Source organism: Sprattus sprattus (genome assembly GCF_963457725.1).
Source record: "Sprattus sprattus genome assembly, chromosome: 1".
In the NCBI taxonomy this organism is placed as follows: Eukaryota; Metazoa; Chordata; class Actinopteri; order Clupeiformes; family Clupeidae; genus Sprattus; species Sprattus sprattus.
This window is the reverse complement of record NC_137920.1, coordinates 23,465,510-23,488,436: the sequence shown is the minus strand read 5'-3', so window position 1 is coordinate 23,488,436 and position 22,927 is coordinate 23,465,510. Positions and strand designations below refer to the sequence as shown.

At 41.5% G+C, this 22,927-nt stretch overlaps 1 protein-coding gene across 1 annotated transcript; it reads right to left on the bottom strand.

The window, feature by feature from the left end:
• Positions 1 to 19,937: 19,937 nt before the first annotated feature.
• On the bottom strand, positions 19,938 to 21,925 carry smim28 (small integral membrane protein 28; the record flags this gene model as incomplete). The annotated part of the gene is made up of 2 exons (XM_080850619.1): positions 19,938 to 20,360; positions 21,815 to 21,925. The coding sequence occupies 2 exons, from the start codon at positions 21,923 to 21,925 to the stop codon at positions 19,938 to 19,940; spliced, it is 534 nt and encodes a 177-aa protein (XP_080706745.1).
• Positions 21,926 to 22,927: the final 1,002 nt, after the last annotated feature.

Genomic DNA, 22,927 nt, shown 5'->3' with positions numbered 1-22,927 from the left:
AAAGATAAAATGTGATCTGCAGGGTTATCCGATCCCGGCAGACAGGGATGACTGGAAGGATATTTGCCTGGCCTTTTGTTTACAGTCGCCACACACAACAAGGGCATGTCTCCTGTGGCTGTTCGGAGTAGCAAAGCTAGCTAGGCCTACTGCGAATCCTGCCGAGATAAGTTAACAGGGTGGGTTTGTGTTGTCTAGGCCAGGGTTTCCCAACCCATGGGAATTTGCCGCGGAGCACTATCCATTGGGCCGCAATATTAATTATGGACGTCAAAGTTACCGCGTACATCTATGATATTATTGTGGCCGAGATTAATGTGATACAAATATTTTTATGCAGTTAACGCAACTGTGTTTACTTTCGGTGTGCGTTGACCACTGACACGAAACCAGCGCGTGCCTGCAGTCAGTTAGGCAGGAGCGACCGAGACGGTAGTGAAAGGTGGAGAGCTAAGGGATTGTTTGGCGGAAAGTTTCTGTTTAAGAGGCAAAATGACGGACCAATCGACAAATCTAAAGTTGTATGTAGCATTTGTCAAGCTGAATTTAGATGTCACAGAAGCTACTCGTCTTTAAGTTATCACCTTAATGCAAAGCACCCGACAGAAAGCAGCCCCAGGTTAGATGATTGCCAAACCACACTCCACAACGTTTCTAGGTAAATAACTAGACCAGTCCGTGAAAAGGTTACCAATGTGTATCAGTTTGGGTTGGTGGTGACTGTCAGCTCTTCAACATAGTTGAAGACGGTGGGTTGACTGAGGTGTTCCCTAATTGCTTCAGGGGATAATTGTTACGATTTACCTTTGAGTGGCAGCATTGTGTTTCGTATACCTTGCTTGATGGCGAGAGAGCACGAAAAAAATACCATTAAACAACAGTGTCTTAAATACACGCTGTCTGAAGTGATTACTCGTAAATGTATAGGATTCGACAGACGTCAGAAAAGTTGCATTAGTGCTTTTTTTTTTGCGTTATCATTGGAGTGGTTATGCTTTTCTGTGGACAGCTACCAACTCAAACGACTGCCTAGGAATGATTGGTGCTATTTATGTTGATAATAGATTGCAGCCACAGATTTAATTCATTATTTCAATTATTCTGATCATTATATTTACCAATTTGAACCTATTTGTTTGCATGTCTGAAGCATCACCTATTTTAATTAGGCCTAGCTGAGTGGTCTTGTTTGCATGTTCCATCACTTGTTTTGAGTTCATGCTATCTTTTGGGTCTTTTCTGGTTTGATTTCCTTGCTTGTTTGCTCTGCACAAATAGGCCTAGGCCTACTGCAATTAAGTGCTCTGTGTGTATTTTTGTTGTTTTCTGGTGCACAATACAATTTTGATGCAATATCTAGAGTTAGATTTTCTTTTATTTATTTATAGGCTTCCACCTGTGGCAGTTGCTGATGTTGCTTTTTCTCACACATAACAATCGCTTATTAATTAGAATGAATGGATTATAGATTCAATTAGCCTAATGGAATATAGATTCGCTAAAATAAGCGGGGTGTCTGTTGGGCCCCGACCTGTTACAAATACGAAAAGTTGGGCCTCGGAGTCGAAAAGGTTGGGAACCCCTGCTCTACGGCATTTTCCAGATGAGCGATCGCATCATGTGTGACTCTGGTTCCGTGCCATCACTCAACCTCTGCGAGACGGACTGCAGTGGTGAATTACTTTTATAATTATATACACGAATTGCTATCTAGAAGTGAATAATAATGTAAATCTGATTCTAACACCATCTTTGTTTTTTATTAAGCCTTTCTTGATGATGACGTCACTGATGACATTGCCTGCGGTGACAAAATACAAATTAAAATGTAAGTGGCTTGTGCTAAATGTGGCTGTTGGCTCAGAAAAAAAAGTCAGCATAACGCAATGATTTTATGATGGCATTATTTTCAAATCAAATGTTTCTATGACTTAAACAGGATGTCAAGCCCAGATCAACATGCAGAAGCCTTGGCTCTTCTCAAGGAAATAAGTAGCCTGCGGAAATTCAGAATTAGCCTAAATTGTAGTGTATTATTGCGTTATGATAAGGACAAATATGATATTGTTTGAAGATAGTACATTAAAGTCAATTAAAATATATTTGTAAGTAATTATTTTATTTAAGTGCTATAATTTGTCATTTTGTTTGATATTAGATCACATGGGCCTACATCTATGCGTTGAGAACTTGCAGACCCATTGAAATAGTAATTACTCATCTGTAATATATCTTGAAAAATTATACTGTGAATCCTGCAGGAAAAGTGCTAAAGGCATGTATAATGTTAGCTATAATGTATTTCTTTGAAATGCCATTAGGACCGCTGTTATTTCAGCAAGGAGTCTTATAGGTCTGAGTCCTACGTCTGAGCATCTTGTCTGCATATCAGTGAACTTGTCAATCAGTTTAACAGGCCGCCTTCGGTTTTGCTTTCCCCTCTTCTCGTCGGTAGAGCAATTCAGCATCTTATATCTGCATTTGGTTCAGTCTCTTCTATTTGAGTATACTGCATTTTGTTCCGTCTCTTCTAGTTGAGTATACTGCATTTGGTCATGCTTACTTTATTGTTTTCTTTGGCATTGTTTGATTATATTTGTATTAATATCAATTCAATTGTAACAAATGTATACTGAAAAAGTAACAACAAACACTGGAATTAACTTGTTGGACACTTTTAATTGAAAATTGTAGACATTGTAGACTGTATGTTTCTAGAACTGCGATCACAACTGCCACTTTGGCACTTTTTAATGACTAATTGGATGACTGATTATTATTGCTTGTTTGCATCATGTTTTATGTCTTTATGTTGCCACAGCTTCGGGTACAAAGATGCATCCTAAAGCTCATTCAATCCACCTGAGAGTTGTGATGCATTGTTCGTAAAAGGTCACCTCTGTATATGTTCTATTATAAAACAATTGGGTTCTATCGCGTAATTTAGCTGTTTCTGATTGGACGAGAGATGTTCCATGCTATAGGTTATTCGTCAACATACCAACAGTTACGGGACTTTTCACAGCTAATAAATAATCACTCCGCGAAGAAATATTTGCGTTGATGATAACCGTTAATTCAAAATTCTTACAATTCCAAACCAAGACGTTGACAATGGAACTATTTTTTGTTGCGGAGAAACAATGGCGAAATAAACGATTTTTAATCAATAACTTTGTGTTGAAATGTTAATTTGTTGACGGTAGAATTGTTTTATAAAAGCAATATAGCACTCGTGGGAGTGGGGTAGGTAAGGGATAATCCCACAGGTGTTGTTGCCTACGCCACTCGGTCTGCGGCCTCGGTGACTACGGCCGAACACCACCTGAGGGATTATCCCTTACCTACCCCACTCCCACTCGTGCTATATTGCTTAAATCTTCAATGGTGATGACGTCATATCTGCTTCGCCGTTTGTTTAAATAATCCCCAGAGTTATCACGTTTCCAAGTGTTTTTTGTATTTCTTTTCAAACACCACTGTGGACATTATAAGGCTGTTCAATGTTTGTCTGCAGGTTCCAACCCCCCCCCCCCCCCCCCCTCCCAGCTAAGTAAAACACGAAAGAGAATAAAGAGGTCAACTTAAGCGCAGTGCCAACCTTAATCGCTCCGACCTTTAAGGCCACTTAATTTTGTGTACTGAATGTCCCTCGAATTAAAAGTCTCAAGTTTTACGTGACGCCATCCTCACCCTCCCACCTCGACTCTCCACTGTACATAAAGCATCATAGGTCTGACCCTCAGACACAACGACTTCTCTCTCTCTCTCTCTCTGCAGATCTCCTCCGAACCAGACTGTGAAACGAGGTTGCACTTGAGTCCTCGACATGAAGACGTTGGCCCTGCGTGACATGCTGGGACCGCTGTTGGTGGTGGTGGTGATGGGAGCGCTCGTGGTCAGTCCGGCCGAGGGACGGGTGTTCTCCAAGTGTGAGCTGAAGGCAGAGCTGGAGGCCGAGCTGCTCGACATGGAGGACATGGGCGACAGGCTACAAGACATCCTGGCCAAGAGTGTGTTAAAGCTTTATAGTATATATAAAAAAGACAGAATGTTTATGTACAAATGCTTTATTTTTAGACGGTGTTAATCATTTATTTTTATAAAGACTGAATTTCAATGCTCTACGTAAAAAAAGTGACTTTGTGTTTCCTTTTAAAAAGGGTGACTAATTAAACTGTATTTTCTCTAATGAATGAAGTGAGTATTGACTGAGAGAACTCTGATCATTCCTCTGTTCCTCTCCTGTCTCCTGCCCCCTTCTTCTCCCCTCTTTCCCCAGTCGTTTGTAAAGTCGAGTTCACCAACCAGTTCAACACAAGCCTGGTGACTGCCCTCGACCTGCCCAGACCCTTCTTCCCTGGTGGCAGACCTGGGCGTCCCGGCCGACCCAGTAGACCCAGTCTTCCCGGCGACAGTGGTGAGGGGTCAAGCTCTGACGGGTCAGGCTCCGAGCGCGAGGGTGGCAGACCTGGGCCTCCATCTCCTCCATGGGTCCGTCCAGTCCGTCCAGTCAGGCTAGTCCGTCCAGTCAGGCCAGTCAGGCTAGTCCGTCCAGTCAGGCTAGTCCGTCCAGTCAGGCCAGTCAGGCTAGTCCGTCCAGTCAGGCTAGTCCGTCCAGTCCGTCCAGTCAGGCTAGTCCGTCCAGTCAGGCCAGTCAGGCTAGTCCGTCCAGTCAGGCCATCCTGGTTTCCTCCCAAGAGGGCAGCGATGGGCAGGTTCCCCCCCATGGGCTCCTTCCCTCCGCCCCAGGAGAGCTCGGAGGAGTCGGAGGAGTCGGAGGAGTCGGAGGAGTCGAAGGAGGTGGAGGAGGATTCCTCCTCTTGGACTCTCTACGGCCTGTTCCAGCTGGCTGACAGGGTGGTGTGTGAGTCTGAGGACACACCTTCACTGAACATCTGCCAGATGCCTTGCAGTGGTGAGTTGGGGGGGGGGGGGGGGGGTTATTGTCATGCATTCAGCCTTAACATTAAAACATGTCATCATACATCAACAGTTACATTATACGTGAAGTTTGCTTGAGAAGACCTCAAAATATTTATTTGGTTGCTGTTTTCATATACAGCTCTGGGGCCGTATTCACAAGGCCTTTTATCTTACCACTAGGAGTGCTCCTAACTCGCGCTAAAACCTTTTACGTAGGAGTAATTTCTTAAAAGTGATTCACAACGGCTCTGAGACCTACTCATACTAAGGATAATACCAACTCCTAAGCTTAAGATAAAAACTCCGTTGCTATGGATGACGTCGCTTCTCATGCACGAGTTTAGAAGGGGTGAGGACGGTAATTGGTTGTTGACAGGCTCTCTCATTAAAAACTCATTCGTGACGTCTCTCTAACAATCCCACTATATCGACTGAAAATAAGAGAATAACCTAGGCTTCAAATTAAGTCATATTAAATAGTTATGAACAGTGCAGTTAGCAGAATGCACACGCATGATGACAAGTTTGTGCATCCAACGGGAATGACACTTAGCACGTTAAGAGAAATATAAAGCGATCAATATAAAATATGGCAATTGCATGTAATCAAGGCAGTAATAATTAAAGCACCCAGCAAACTGTTAGGATATTATATTTCCAGCCCTTGACCACTTCAAATATCAGCACATACGGCCCTTCAAGCCCTCCAATCTTAATTGATCAAAGCGAAACAAACGTGAACCGTAGCCTAGGCGAAAGCCTACTGGTCCCAGGACCAATAGCCACTGTCACCCCAGCGGCATCCAGCTGGTAAGTTCTCAAAAACCTGCGACCGCTCTACGTTGAAATGCACGAGTCATCGGTACATCCAGGCCACGGTGGACGAATTATTGTAATGTGTGTCCCGTCACTGGACATTCCTGCGATCGCCATGGAATTTACTTTGATCTTGTGTAATTGGCGATTGTCCAAAGGCAACTGGATAAACTGTTGGATGATGTGGGGTCTACAGTGCGTTGATAGTTTGATGAATTAAACGGCTGACTGATGATTCCCAGTGTCATCATTTGCGTTTTCCCGAAGCCAAATAGGTTATCTTTATGTTTCCAAACATTTTACTTCGGGACACATTGTTGTTTAAAGGCGTCATTGCATCCCGCGCTAATTCTACGACAATATTAATACCTTCACGGTTAAAGCAATGTCTTTTATCAATTCCAAGTCGGCTGCAGCCATCTTACGATATTTTGTGAATAGGTCTTAGTGATTTAGGAGTCCTCATGAGGAGTTTTAAGCTGTCCTAGACTTAGGTGCTACTTTTAGGGATAAAATATTTTGTGAATTGCTCTTAGTAAAAAAAATTAGGAGTCCTACATTTAAGACTGACACGCCCATTATTTTTAGGAGTTTCTCCTAAATTCGCCACTTATGAGCTACTTTTAGCCCTAAGATTCTTTGTGAATACGGCCCCTGGTCTGCCTTTCACTTTTAAGACAAAACTTGATTCAAATCCCTGATTTTTAATTTAAGATTAACATTAAACATTAACCAGTCCCTGAGTGGATGCGGCCCAGCAGGTAGGCGTTTTCTAACGATAGGCCTACTGTTTCTTTTCACAGATTTGATTGATGATGACATCACCGATGACATTGTCTGTGTGAAGGAATTGAAGAGAACCCACGACAAGATGTGAGGAACCAAAATAAACCAAATGTACCTAATAAAATACTGCTAGAACCTTTCACAGACAACTCAAGTGCTCCCCTCTCTTCTTTCAGGAAATTCGACCCTAAGCAGAAATTCTTCGCTCTCGCCATGAGGGCCAAGATGTAAGTAGAGATGACCGTTTGTGCCGGGGAACAAAGGATTCAAATAAATATCCTGTTCCTTTATACACCATGTCTGTATAATTGAAAAATAGCTATTTTTGGCTTCTTTCCCCCAAAAAGGGTCATATTTTTGATTTGGCAACACAAAAGTTTCCAGATTTTTCTGTGGCAATCTCAGTGGACCAATGCTAATTTAACCTCATTGTATTCTTCTTTGTCAAACATTTACTGTTGCTTTCAACACATTTTAGTAAATGAAGCAAGCCATCAAAGCACTTTGAATTGCATTATTTCTCTATAAAAAAATCATGTTGTCATATAAACTGTATAAATTGCCTTAAGATTCCAAGGAAATTGCTTTTTTTGGTGTATACATGTCTTAATGTATTTAAATCTGATCCCAAATCCCTTTGAATCCAATACAGTAGACTAAAGTCCTCTTAGGACCCAAAGCTACACATCCTCTCTTGAGTATGTCTCTAACGGGGGTCGTTGCAATTGCAGGATGGCCATGATGTTTCCACGGGAATGCTTCGCTGCTACCGCCTCTGACTACTTCGCCGAGTGCCAGTAGGCGACCGCCACAGTCTGACGAGATGCAGCACGACGTCCTTTCTCCCCCTTTCCCCACACAATCCTGTTTACATCACGGGTCATGTGTAGGCTATACAGTGGCCCTCTCAGATAGCATGGTTTTGACTGAAATCACTGATCAACACAGGATAAGGGAGCCTATCTCTTACATTTTTACTGGAAATTGAGATAATCTAGTTCAATAATCTAGGCCTGCCAAAGGTGCTGTGGTGGTGGTATAAATAAAATGAATGACAAAAAACAAATGTGGTGATGTCGTTTCTGCCCTCGAAACATCTGTGCTTGTTTTCCACACACATTAGTGTCTATCTGAGAGACAGTCGAGAAAAGGTTTGGCCATAGCCACCATAAACCGGCGAATCTGGTCGGAGTTGGACTCCAAGGTAAAGAGAAATAGATTTAAAAAAAAGAAAACACTCACACTAAATAGAGTATACTTTATTTGGCATACTTATTAGACTTCTATGCATTCATGTTGAAGGTACTAAAAGTAAGCTATATCTGAGTACTAATTATGTACTTGTATGGACGCTAATGGAATATTATTAGTAAGATAAACTTAAATGCAACTTAGTGTACTTGACTAGTAATTTGAGACACCATTAAGATGCACTTCCCCACACAATCCTGTTTACAACACGGGTCATATGTAGGCTATGGCTGTGTCAGATAGCATGGTTTTGACTTAAACTACTGATCAACACAGGATAAGGGAGCCTATCTCTTACATTTTTACTGGAAGTTGAGATAATCTAGTTCAATAATCTAGGCCTGCCAAAGGTGCTGTGGTGGTGGCATAAATAAAATGAATGACAAAAAACAAATGTGATGATGTAATTTCTGCCTCGAAACATCCGAATCTGGTATGAGTTGGACTCCAAGGTAAAGAGAAAAAGATTTTAAAAAAAACACTCACACTAAATTGAGTATACTTTATTTTACATACTAAGTAGACTTCTATGCACTCATGTTGAAGGTACTAAAAGTAAGCTATTTCTGAGTATTAATTATTTAACTTTTAATTTTTTTTTAGTTTGCTTCAAGTTAGAGTATATTTGAATCTGCCTTTCAGATAACTATTAATTAGGGATGCACCGATGCATCGGCCGTACATCGGTATCGGCCGATGTTTGCCTCTTTTAATGTTATCGGCCTATCGGTAATAAACTTGACTTTCACCGATGGTACTGGCCGATGTTTATGGCAGGCAGTTTTTAAAGAAAAATATTGTATTATATTCGTTTTAATCTTGAATTTATATGGCATTCCCTAAGGGTTTATGCTTGTGTTATGTAAGGCTGCATTGCAAGCATCTGTTTACAGTTGAAATGATGTCTTGATGCCTGGTGATATTATATTAAATAAAGTTTAGTTAAACTAAAGATTGTTTCATAAATCTGATTGAATTTGTGCTCATTCAAAGTTAAGAGTGATAAAGAGCTGACATAATTTAACACATTGCTTTTTAGATAATGATTTCATTATTTTCCTGGCACAAAAGGGTGAATGAATAACAACAAAAACAAAATAAACAAATATCGGTATCGGTATCGGCTAGATTGTTGTTTTGAACATCGGTATCGGTATCGGCCAAGAATTTCCATATCGGTGCATCCCTACTATTAATATACTTATATCATATAGGAAAAATATAATTCAATCAATATGTCAATAATGCATTGTAAATATATGTATGAATATACTCAATGTATTCACATTGTCCTATCCAAACATTCTGATTGAATTATAGAATCATGTGTTTCATCATAGGGTGCAGTAGCAAGCCAAGTGAACTTGACCTGTTTTAGAAATCACTAAAATTAAACTTGGCAATAGTATAAATGTCTCCACTAAAATTGTAATCAGCCTATATTTAAAGCATTCAAAGTACACACTTAAGTAATGCACTAATAAAACCCTTCTGATTTCTGGGGTAGTATACTTTATGTTAATACACTAAATATAAATGTAAGTATTACTTCTTATTAATGTACTCATATTAGGTACACTGAATTATTACTGAGGTAGAAATGTAACATGTATGAGGCCATTTACTTGTCTTCTTTTTACGAAAATCAACTCAAATTGAATTTGATTATTGTATATGAAAATCTACTATCATCAGACATATTAAAGCATTCAAAGCACTCTTGCACTTGCACACTTGTACACTAATAAACCACTTCTGTATATGTTGTGGGGTAGTAGGCCTATACTTTTATCAAGTAATACTAATTTTATATATTTGTAATATATATTTATTTGCCCTTATATGTAGCAAACAAAACAAGAATGTGCTAGAAAAGTACTTGCTAATATGAAAGTACATTTTGGTACATTAAAATACATTTCCTTGTTTTTTTGTCTTCCTTAATTTGGCTGCTCTCTGTTCTCTGCTGATCCATCTTTGAACCTGTAATCAAAAAACAACACAAAGATCAAATGTGATCTGCAGGGTCATCCGATCCCGGCCGACAGGGATGACTGTAAGGATATTTGCCTGGCCTTTTGTTTACAGTCGCCACACACAAGAAGGGCATGTCTCCTGTGGCTGTTCCGAGTAGCAAAGCTAGCTAGGCCTCCTGCGAATCCTGCCGAGATAAGTTCACAGGGCGGGTTTGTGTTGTCTAGGTTTACATGACACAGAGTTGGCTTTTTGTCTTCTATATGCACCACCCTTGAAACGCTACACTGGGTCCCCGAGTCTGTATTGTCCTGCTCACAAGTCCCTGACACATCTGAAGACGCCAATGGAACACTGACAATGGCCCGATTAAAAACCGGGCGTGGGACAGGAACAAGAAGAAGAAGACAAAGGTCTTATCTTTGGATTCGATGAGTATAAAAAGTCAGCTCACCTCAGGTAGAAATTGTGGAACTGAATAAGAGTGTCGGAGAAAGAGATACAAGAGAAAGAAGTCATGCAGACAATCATAAGCGGTGGGATGCTGGCTACGCTGGCGGTGTTGGCGATGATCGCTGGCATGGGTGAAGGAGCGATGCTGTCCAAATGCGAGTTACAGAGACACTTGCAGGAGGCCAGCGACAGGTGGCCCGAAGAGGTTCTTCTCCAGATCGATGATAAGGATATGATGGCTAAGTGTAAGTGCCACCTGAAATACTTGCATCCAACGCACACATGACAACACCAGCACATCTTATACCTCATTCACGTTTTCACCTTAGGTCTACGCAGCGCAGCTCAAATTAGTGGTTAGTCCAGATCTCTCACGTCTCAAGCATTATAGAATTGTATTAATTCATAAAAACGGAGGCAAAATTATTGTAAAACATTTCAGATATTCTATAGTGTCAGTGTTTGTTTGTTTTGTTTAATTATCTCAATTGGCAACAAGTTCAAAACCAGTCTGTTTTAACGATGTGTAATCTAACACTTGACCTTTCAAGACGCCTGCCACATTGAGCTCACCTCTGGGTTCAACACCAGCGCTGTGATCCAGCTGACGGTTCCCCAGGTCTCCTCTGAGAGGCCTATGAGTCACGAGAGACGCCGCCGTAGACGTTCACCTGGTGCTGGATGGTCAAATTTGGAACTTGCCATGGGCTTTGAACTTAAGGCCTCTAAGTTTCCCCATCGCCATAGCAGCCACAGCAGCAGTGAGAGTGACAGCATCAGTGACAGCCACAGCATCAGTGACAGTCACAGCAGCAGCGACAGTCACAGTCACAGCAGCAGCATCGAGGAGTCTTCAGAAGAACGCGGGGATGTGTGGACTTTCTACGGCATTCTCCAGCATAACGATCGCGTCGTGTGCAGCTCTGGCTCCGTGCCATCACTCAACCTCTGCGAGACGAACTGCAGTGGTGAGTAACTTTTAAAATTGTTCATGAAAATTGCTATCTAGAAAGGCATAATAGTGTCATTCTTATTCTTACACCATCTTTATTTTTCTTAAGCCTTCCTTGATGATGACATCGTTGATGACATAGCCTGCTGTGAGAAAATACATATGACGATGTAAGTAGGCTACCCTGGGCAAAATGTGGCTGTTTTTCTCAGAAAAAAAGTTGCATAACGCGGCATTATTTTTCAATCATTTTTTTATGACTTAATCAGGTTGTCAAGCCCTGGTCAATATGGAGAAGAAGCCAGGACTCTTCTCAAGCAAATGTGAGTAGCCTGGCGGAAATGCAGAATTAGCTTGAATTGTAGGCTAGCCGCTAGTGTATTATTGCGTTATGATATGGACAAATATAATCGTGTTTGAAGATAGTAAATTAAAGTAAATTAAATTATATTTGTAACTACTTGTTTTATCTTAATGTATCGCACATCTTTGCCTTGAGCACTTGCAGACTAAATAATCATTGTAGTTATTCATCTGTAAGGGATTCTGTGAATCCTGCAGCAAAAGCGGTATTTTATAGACATATATAACGTTTGCTATTATTCTTTGAAATGCCATAAATAACTTGGTTATTATTTCAGTATAGTCATACAGACGTCTGAGCATCTTGTCTGCATATCCGTCTTTCCCCTCAGGTGGGCGATGCCGTTCCACCCGGATTGCAGCACTGTGACCTACCAGGAGTACTTTGCCGCCTGCCAGTGAGCGATTCAAGGCCGTCTTGTAGAATAGCGAAATGTAGCCAGCCTCCAGTTGCAAATTGTGTACAGTTGTCAAATGGCAACAGTTACATGGTCCAACCTTCTAAAAATAAATAATAAAACGCATCTATGATTCTAAATGTATTAGTCAAATTGGGTTTGAAAATGTGTGGATTACTTAGAGGGCTGGCAGATAGACGTTTTTTGACCACTTCCCCCGGGGGCAGAAGATCGAAATCTCACAATAACCTGCAGACCTATAGAATTCTAGCCAAAACAGATGTCAGAAAGTGAGGTGTAACTTTTTTTTTTTTAACCAATTTTTTCTCTGTCGCTTTGGCACATTTATCGACTCATGCTCAACATGTTCAAAACAGTTATTGCATTTCTCAGTACAAAAGCATTTTGCAAAATGTTTAAAACAATAAGAAATTGCTGTTATGATGAGCACAAGTCACGGGTGATGCTGTGGAGACTGAACTTGTAGTTCTGAGAGTTTCATTCTGAATCTCTGGATCTGAAAACTGTGCCAAAGTGACTGAGAAAAACAGTAATTCATGCAACTGGTCACTCCACACACACTCTCTCTCCCTCTCCTACACACAGACACAGACACAGACACAGACACACACACACACACACACACACACACACACACATAGACACACACACACACACACATAGACACACAGACACACACACACACACACACACACACACACACAGGCACACACACACACACACACACACACACACACACACACACACACACACACACACAGGCACAAACACACACACATACACAGAAACACACACACACACACACACACACACAACGTTCATTTGGGTTCATTTGGTATGCCATTCTTTCATATAAAGTGTCCACAGAGTTTCGAGTTTCACAGAGTCGAGTTTCCGTGTTAGGAGGCTCAGGAGGCTATCAAAGACAAATGTGAAATGAAAGATTACGCTGTAAATGAAAGCTTGTGCTGTCCTCCGGCAAAATCCTGGGATGCCCACGCTTGGTTCAAGTTAGCTTGTTCAGAATAACAGACTTGTGGAAGACGGCTTAGCGAAAGAATGTGTTTATTCAATCACATGCCACGATCAGCTCCATACAACACAAGCATGCACAAGGCACGTCTGCATGTTGAGGAGTCGGTCTCCTTGCTTCTTCTTCTCATTACAAAAAGGTTGTGATTCTTATAGTATGGAATTAACATGTAAACAATACCGAAATGAAAGTAGGAAGTATGACCTAATTTGGTCTGACTCAATTAGGTCTCAATTAATTAAGTGTCTGTCTGGGGTCCTGGCAACCATTGATCTCCAGCTGTTCTTTCCTTCCTGACCCTGGACAATAACTATTTGATGTCTCAGGGGCCAAATGGTTGGGGAACAGGCCTGCACCCGTCTGTGAGGCCTTAGATGCATATTGACAGAATGGACCTTGCTGTGATTGCATATGACTGAAATCTATGTAATCTAACAGAAACAACATTGTGGATAACTGGGACGTGGGCCTACGTCTTCACACACAGAACACCACAACACTCTCTCTCCCTCTCCACACACACACACACACACACACACACACACACACACACACACACACACACACACACACACACACACACACACACACAGAGAACACAACAACAGGCCCCTGAAACTGGGTTGAATGTAAATGGAACATTTACCACAAACAGAACAGGGTTCAGTAAAAAAAAAAAAAAAAAAAAAAAAGAGTCTCAAGGGAATGCTTTGACTGATTTTAACATTTATTGCGGAACAACACAATCAATCAAGCTTCAGTAAATTAGGAGAACCTGGAGTAAGTACTGAGCCTACTCAAGCCGGCTACTATCTTTAATGTGTAACGGTTTTGGTTTGACAAAAAACACTAGTAACAGTATTACTGATTTTTCACTTAAAAGACATCTAGACATATAGAGAGATAGAGATAGATAGATAGATAGATAGATATGCGTAAAAAGGGAAACATGGGTTGAAGTAAGAAATAAACATCAGAATCAGAATCCACTTACATCAGACTTACATCAGAATCAGAATCAGAATTATTTTAATGGCCAAGTATATTCACACATACAGGATATTAACTTGGTGTGGTCGGTGCATAGGACATAAAACACATTACATAACAACCAAATAGCATGAACAAGAACAAAAGACAAATGTTTTACAAGGTAATTATACATAATTTGGGCACATGAAGGACATTTAGTTCCCTCTGAACCAGACAAGCCAAAGGCCTGAATCAAAGAAGGAGGGGAATTTGACATCCAGATTTAAAGGATTATTTTAGACCAAATGCATTTTGCATAGTGTTACACGTCCATTTGTTGATCCTCTGCGCTGTACCAGACTACTTATCAAACCCAACGTCCTACAGTCTTGCTTCCTTGGATCTCATACCACGGTGAGTCTGCATGGTAGACCATTCTCCTGAGTGTGAGTGTTGCAGTGGCACAATAGATATCAGGTGTTCTCACAATCACCAAGAGCAACATCTTTTAGCTGCTCGGATGGCTTACAAGTAATCCAGAGATAGTCGTGTGGTTTCCAGCGCCTTAAATTACTGCTGTTGGAATCACTTTGCCTAGCACAGTTGGTTTTCCTTTTGTGTTCACCGTTACATAACGACTGGTGGGAATTAATCTGTGAAAAATACATGAAGATTGACACAAATCTTATTTGAAATTAGCGGTTGAATGACAAATTTGACCTCGAGCCCATCAGTCCGCCAGTCATACGTATAGATTTGATCTCCGGGCACAACTTGGCCTCCATGTCTTTTACCTTCATTGACTCAACGTCTTTGGAGCTGGTGAGGCTTGCTGCGCGGGTGATCTTGATGAGCGTGTCCTCGTAGGGCGGCGGGAGCTTAGACAGACTGATGAGCTGCAGCGTGACGTCCTGTCTATCCCTTTTCCCACACAATCCTGTTTACAACACGGGTCATGTGTAGGCTATACAGTGGCCGTCTCAGATAGCATGGTTTTGCCTGAAACACAGGATAATTGAAAGTTAAAGTATATTTGAATCCACCTTTCAGATAACTATTAATACACATACTGTATATCATATAGGAAAATTATAATGAAATCAATATGTCAATAATTCATTGTGAATATACTCATAATGTATTTACAATATCCTATCCAAACATTCTGAATGAATTATGGAATCATGTGTTTCATCATAGGATGCAGTAGCAAGCCAAGTGAACTTGACTTGTTTTGGAAACCACTAAAATTGAACTTGACAAAAGTATAGACCTATGAAACTCCACTAAAATTGTATTCAGCCTATATTTAAAGCATTCAAAGCACACACTTAAGTAATGCACTAATAAAACCCTTCTGATTTCTGGGGTAGTATACTTTATGTTAATACACTAAATATAAATGTAAGTATTACTGCTTATTAATGTACTCATATTAAGTACACTGAATTATTACTGAGGTAGAAATGTAACTGAAATTAGTACATTTATTTGTCTTTTTCGTATCAACTTAAATTGAATTTGATAATAACATATGAAAATCTACTATCATTGAACTAATATTTAAAGCACACTTGCACTTGCACACTTAGAATGCATGAACCACTTATGTTTATGTTGTGGGATAGGCCTATGCTTTACTTGTATCAAGTATAACTAATTGTAATTATTTGTAATATATATTTATTTGCACTTATATTTAGCACACAAAACAAGAATGTGCTAGACAAGTACTTGCTAATATTAAAGTAGCTACATTAAAATAAATTTTATTTTACCTGAACTTTCATTTCCTTGATGTTGTTTTTTCTCTCATTTGGCTGCTCTCCGTTCTCTGCTGATCCATCTCTGAACATAATGTGATCTGCAGGGTCATCTGAGCCCGGTAGACAGGGATGACTGGAAGAATGTTTGTCTGGCCTTTTGCAGTCGCCACACACAACAAGGGCATGTCTCCTGTGGCTGTTCGGAGTAGCAAAGCTAGCTAGGCCTACTGCGAATCCTGCCAAGACAAGTTCACAGGGCGGGTTTGTGTATAGGCTTACATGACACAGAGTTGGCTTTTTGTCTTCTATATGCACCACCCTTGAAACGCTACACTGGGTCCCCGAGTCTGTATTGTCCTGCTCACAAGTCCCTGACACATCTGAAGACGGCAATGGAACACTGACAATGGCTCGATAAAAACGGGGCGTGGGACAGGAACAAGAAGAAGACGACAAAAAAAAGGTGATATCTGTGGATTCGATGAGTATAAAAAGTCAGCTCACCTCAGGTAGAAATTGTGGAAGTGAATAAGAGTGTCGGAGAAAGAGATACAAGAGAAAGAAGTCATGCAGACAATCATAAGCGGTGGGATGCTGGCTACGCTGGCGGTGTTGGCGATATTCGCTGGCATCAGTGAAGGAGCGGTGCTGTCCAAATGCGAGGTAAAGAGACACATGAGGGAGGTCTTCGACAAGCTGCCTCAGGCGGTTCTTCTCCGGATGGATGAAGAAGCTATAATTGCTAAGAGTGAGTAGCCTACCTTACGTAATACTTTAATACAACGCGCACATGACAACACTAAGGCATTTTATATCTCATTCACCTTTTTACTTCACCTTATGGTCTACGCAGCGCAGCTTAAAGCATTGTGGTTATACACAGGGCAAGATACTCATAGCCTTAGTGGCTGGTAGTGGTCAGGGGGCCTCACGCAAAGCCCAGATATCTCACTCACCGTCACAAGCATTAGATGTACGAAGCATGAATTGTTATTTCATAAACTGAAGAAAAACTATGATAGGCTACATTTCATATTATCTTAAAAGTAATATAAGTGTCAGTGTTTGTTTGTTTTGTTATCTGAATTTGCAGCAACAAGTTAAAAAACAGTCTGTTTTAACGATGAGCAATCTCTTCACCTTTAACACTTCACCTTTCTAGTCGTTTGCCACATTGAGCTCGCCTCTGGGTTCAACACCAGCGCTGTGAACCAGCTGACGGTACCCATGGACTCCTCTGACAAGAGAAACGGGGGACGCCGTGGTAGACGGTCACCCGGTGCTGGAGGGTCGAGGTTTGAACTTGCTAAGTTTATGGGCTCGAGGTCATCAGAGGAGGGTTCCGGTAGCAGCAGCAGCAGCAGCAGTAGCGAGGAGGCGGCGGAGGAACGCGGGGATGTGTGGACTCTCTACGGCATTTTCCAGATGAGCGATCGCGTCATGTGCGACTCGGGTTCCGTGCCATCACTCAACCTCTGCGAGACGGACTGCAGTGGTGAGTTACTTTTAAAATTGTACATGCAAATTGCTATCTAGAAGGGCATAATAATGTCATTCTTATTCTTACACCATCTTTATTTTTCTTAAGCCTTTATTGATGATGACATCACTGATGACATTGCCTGCGGTGAGAAACTTCAGATGAAAATGTAAGTAGCCTGGGCTGAATTTGGCTGTTTGCTTAGGAAAAAAAGTCAGCACGCAATGATTTTATGATGGCATTATTTCCTAATCAAATGTTTTTATGACTTAAACAGGATGTCAAGCCCAGGTCAACATGCAGAAGCCATGGCTCTTCTCAAGCGAATGTGAGTAGCCTGCGGAAATTCAGAATAAGCCTAAATTGTAGTGTATTATTGCGTTATGATAAGGACAGATATGATATTGTTTGAAGATAGTACAGTAAAATCAATTCAAATGGGTAAGTAATTGGTTTATTTTAGTGCTATAATCTGTCATTTTGTTTGATATTAAATCACATACATCTTTGCGTTGAGAACTTGCAGACCCATTGAAATTGTAATTACTCATCTGTAATATATCTTGAACAATTATTCTGTGAATCCTGCAGGAAAAGTGCTAAAGGCATATATAATGTTAGCTATAATGTAATTCTTTGAAATGCCATTAAGGCCGCTGTTATTTCAGCAAGGAGTCTGATACGTCTGAGCATCTTGTCTGCATATCCGTGAACTTGTCAATCAGTTTTACAGGCCGCCGTCGGTTTTGCTTTTCCCTCTTCTTGTCGCAGGATGGCGCTGATGTTTCAGCCGGAGTGCCGCACTGTCACCTACCAGGAGTACTTTGCCACCTGCCAGTGAGCGATTCAAGGCCGTCTTGTAGAATAGCGAAATGTAGCCAGCCTCCAGTTGCAAATTGTGTACAGTTGTCAAATGGCAACTGTTACATGGTCCAACCTTCTAAGAATAAATAATAAAACGCATCTATGAATCTCAAACTATTGGTCAAATTGTGTTTGAAAATAGTTTGTGATAACTGCCTCTGGGCCAGAAGATGGTCGAAATCTTACAATAACCTAACTGTAATTGTAGACAGAGTTATATCCAAATTTGTTAGAAGCTTAGGTGTCACTTTTTGACATTATACCGGTTTTCTCAGTCACTTTTGTACATTTCTCGACTCATACTCAACATGTTAGCAGAACGTTTATTTCTCTGTACAAAATGTTTAAAACAGTAAGAAATTGCTGTTATTATGTGCACAAGTCAAAGAGTGATGGTGTCGAGACTAGTTCTGAGAGTTTTCATTCTGAATCTCTGGATCTGAAAAATGTGCCAAAGTGACTGAGAAAAACAGTAATTCATGCAACTGGTCACTCCACACTCTCTCTCCCTCTCCACACACACACACAGACACAGTCACAGTCACAGACACACACACACACACACACACACACACGTACACACACACACACACACACACACACACCATTAATTTGGGTTCATTTGGTATGCCATTCTTTCATATAAAGTGTCCACAGAGTTGTCTGAGTTCTATCTGAACCATTGTCTCAGTTTCTGTGAAGGTGAGAAGCGTGGGAAAAGACGCCGGTCCAGTTTCCGGGTTAGGAGAGAAAACGTCTCAGGAGGCTATGAAAGAGAAATGTGAGACCATATTGTGGTTAACTGGCCTGGGCAATGACTCAGCATGTGCCAGAGTATGATTCTGAGTTTCACAATATGAGTGGCTTCCATTACCATGGTGAAGGTTCTATTAGGTATTTGACCTGAAAGGTTCTATGTGAAATGATCCACTGACAGGACAGGAAGTCTACTTTAGAATGCATGGTGTTTTTAAGCATTAAATAGGCTAGGCCTCCATACATAGGTCTCCATAAAATGTTACACATCAGACATGGTATTATGTGAATCAAAAGAATCCATTAATAAAAGGTTTTTTTTATTCATGTCGGTATTACAATCATATTACAGTCAATTTGATCAGAAAGGTTATTTAATACAGTAATTAGAAAGGATCTTAGGGTGTGTCATGTGATCATACTCAAAGTAAATTTAGATAGATAGATAGATAGATAGATAGATAGAGAGAGAGAAAGCAATAGAGAGATAGAAATATATATATAGATAGATAGGTAGCTAGAAAGATAGGTAGAAAGATACAGAGATAGATATGGGTTGAAGTAAAAATGAAACGTATAAGTGTCATTACACCTCGAGTATATTTAACTTCCACTTACATTGCCTCCCCTTTCACATTAAGTTCCCTCTCAACCAGACAAGCCACAGGCTGGAATCAAAGAAGGGGGGAATTTGACATCTTAAAGGATTATTTTAGACCAAATGTATAGAGTTACACGTCCATGTGTTGATCCTCTGCGCTGTACCAGACTACTTATCTAACCCAACGTCCTTCAGTCTTGCTTCCTTGGATCGAATAACCACGGTGAGTCTGCATGGTAGACCATTCTCCTGAGTGTGTGCGTTCCAGTGGCACAATAGATATCAGGTGTTCACCAAGAGCAACATATTTTAGCTGCTCAGATGGCGTAATCCAGAGATAGTCGTGTGGTTTCCAGCGCCTTAAATTACTGCTGTTGGAATCACTTTGCCTAGCACAGTTCGTTTTCCTTTTGTGTTCACCGTTACATAACGACTGGTGGGCATTAATCTGTGAAAAATACATAAATCTTGATTGAAATTAGCGGTTGGATGTCTAATTTGACCTCCAGCCCATCAGTCCGTCAGTCACACGTAGCGGCCGGTAGATTTGATCTCCGGACACAACTTGGCCTCCAGGTCTTCTATCTTCATCGACTCAACGTCTTTGGAGCTGGTGAGGCTTGCTGCGCGGGTGATCTTGGTGAGCGTGTCCTCGTAGGGCGGCGGGAGGTACACCATGAGGAAGATTCCCTCGGACGCGTCGGAGCTGGTGCTCGGAAGCCTCTCGCACCTACTGGTCAACGAGGAGAGGATCTCGACGCCGCTCTCAGCGTCCTGGAAGTCCAGCGCGATGATGTTAGATAGGCTCAGCTTGCTCTGCGAACACCTCCGGAAGACAAGGAAACACAGGACGCAGAAAGCGAGGAGGGTCGTGGCCGAAAGGGCAATGTAGAGGATCAATTCTGACTTGGTGTCCTCGTTGTTTGAGAGCTCATTCCAGTGGTAACCCTTCAACAAAACAATGAGTGATAAGTTAACCGAATTACCTTGGGAGCGAGTCACCAAATGTAAGCATTTAACAAATAAAAGGGAAATTTGCAGCAACCAATTAACGCACCAACAGATTATAGGCCCCTTTTTCTGGTAAATATGAATTTAGTGAGGTAATGGGTTCAGTCAATGCATGGAGTCCTTATTCTGATGTAGGCTATAAAGATCTGCATAGTAGGTTAATAGTTAACCGTGAGGAAAGTAGTTTCGTTGTCAACATGCATTAATTTGCAAGTACGCCTATGCGTATGTCTTCTACAGTCTGTGCTTTCGATGGGCTTTGAACTTCAGCTACAGCGTCGGATGATCAGCCTTGGCACTTTGTGTGGTATTAAATTGTTACAGGCAGCGCAATCAGCGGAGTGGCATCGGCGGCCATGTGTGACAAAACAGCACAGCACTCAGATACGTCAATGAACGAACAGAACACATTAGTAAGTAAATCGGCTAGGCAAGTAAGTAAGTAATTAAGTAAGTAAGAAACCGTTTATTTATTTAAAATCGAAGGGGGCAGAAAACAGCGACGATCATATAAGTTTTAGGATTTAAAAAAAAAATAGTTTAATAAAAAAAATTGAACATGAGGACCGTGACCTTGAGAGAGATTTTCTTGCAAGTCTAGTCAAGCGTGACCCAAATTTTACGCGAAGCCTCCATCAGTGCCCAACCACTAATCACATAATGCCGCTCTCTTGCTTGATGCCTTTAGCCCTGCTTTTGTCCTCAGGCAAATGCCACGCACTCCAGTGTCCTTATACGAACCATGAGTTTTGATAGAAGGTCCAACAACCACCGTTGCATCGTACTTTTTCAGCCGAATGATTAAATCTGTCCAATTCAGAGTCTTTGCAGAATGTGCCATTAATACCTCCTCACGAATGGGGAACTTGATGTTTTTATTGGTAAAGTAATTAAATAATGAACTACTCCAATTGGAGGAACGAAGTCTATTTGCGCATTTGTTTTATTAAATGAAGAAACTGATTTAAATGATATTTGAACTTGTTATTAATTTACCGAATGTAAGCCCAGTTCACGAGGTAAGCACCTTGGACAGCACACGCGGCGCTGAGGATCCAACTGTCCTTTCGAGCGTTTCCTCAAGCGCGCCGAATAACTTTGCATTTAGCTTTACACTTAGTCATTTAGCAGAAGCTTTTATCCAAAGCGACGTAAAGGAGAAGCTTTGCTCAATTTCATAACATTGCAGAGGTTAAAGCTCGCAAAGACAAGAAATATGTTGGATATAAAAAAACCTTATAGCTGCAACAATGCACCTATTGATCGTCGCGCCTTACATTTATTTATTTATTTTTAATCGAAAGATTACGGAGAATCTGTAATGAAAAAGTTTCCTAAATACTAAAGTCGTTTGCGGAAGGTTTTTGAAGTGAGCACGGTACTCCACTCACCTGGAGTTGCTTCTCCAGGGATGGGGGCGACGGAGCCCCCGTCACCCAGTCGTAGGTTCCCCGGCCGGCGGGTCCAAACTTCATCCAACTGCTGTCTTTCAGTGTCTTCATGATGCAAGCGCTGTCGGTGCCGTGGCGGAGACGGTTGGGAATGACTTTTTGGGAGGGCGAGAGCGCGGAGTAACGACTGACCGTTTGGACTGATGGGAGCAGACCGTGTAATAAGGAGGAAAAAAATAACACCACCCACTGGCTTATGAAAATGCCGGACAAACGACTGGGAGACGACTGTATTCGAGAGGGAGGGGAGATGGCGTGATAAGCGGCAACTCACATGCTGCTCACACACGCAGATCCACCAGTATTCAGGGCAGCCGGCGGCCAATGACACTGCCCGAGAAAAAAAAAAACCCGCTAGGCAATTTTCACGACGGGGATTTACACAGCTGCATGCATCTGGATTTGGCCTATATTTCCCATGGCGTACAGCGCCGTGGATGCAAGCGAGCCGTGGGTATAGGGTTTCGAAGCCGCGCGTGCCACCTTATAGGGGCGTGGTAAATCAAGCACGTGTAACGCACTTCTGGAACTCTTTTTATAACCATGCCAGCTGTGCAAAACACCGAGCATGTATGTACTGTATATGTGTGTATGTACGTGTGCGAGTGTGTGTGGCAGTCAGGTTTACTCGAACCTCGAGGAACAGTGTGATTGTGTGAACATCTGTGTGTGTGTTGAGTATGGCGAGAGGAGCGAGCAGGTGGCTTTGTTTTGCAGTCAGTTGAATCTCGGACCACGTGGACTGACACACACCCACAACGCAACGCACTATGTTTTGTTTCCCTCCACTCACAACTTTTAGAAATCTCAAGACAAGAAAAAAAAAAAGGGTAAATCCAAAGAAAGTTCCTTTTGCTTTTGGACTGGGATTAGAGACAGCATGGTGTTTTCAGATCCATGGGGATTAGGTTTAGATGGTGTAGATAGCATGAGACTTTACAAGCCCTTCCTCCGCTGTCTTTCCACACTCTTCTCTTGGTCTAGTCTGTCTTACTGACCAGGCCGAGAAAATGCAAGCGCCAATGTGTACACACAGACACACAGACACACAGA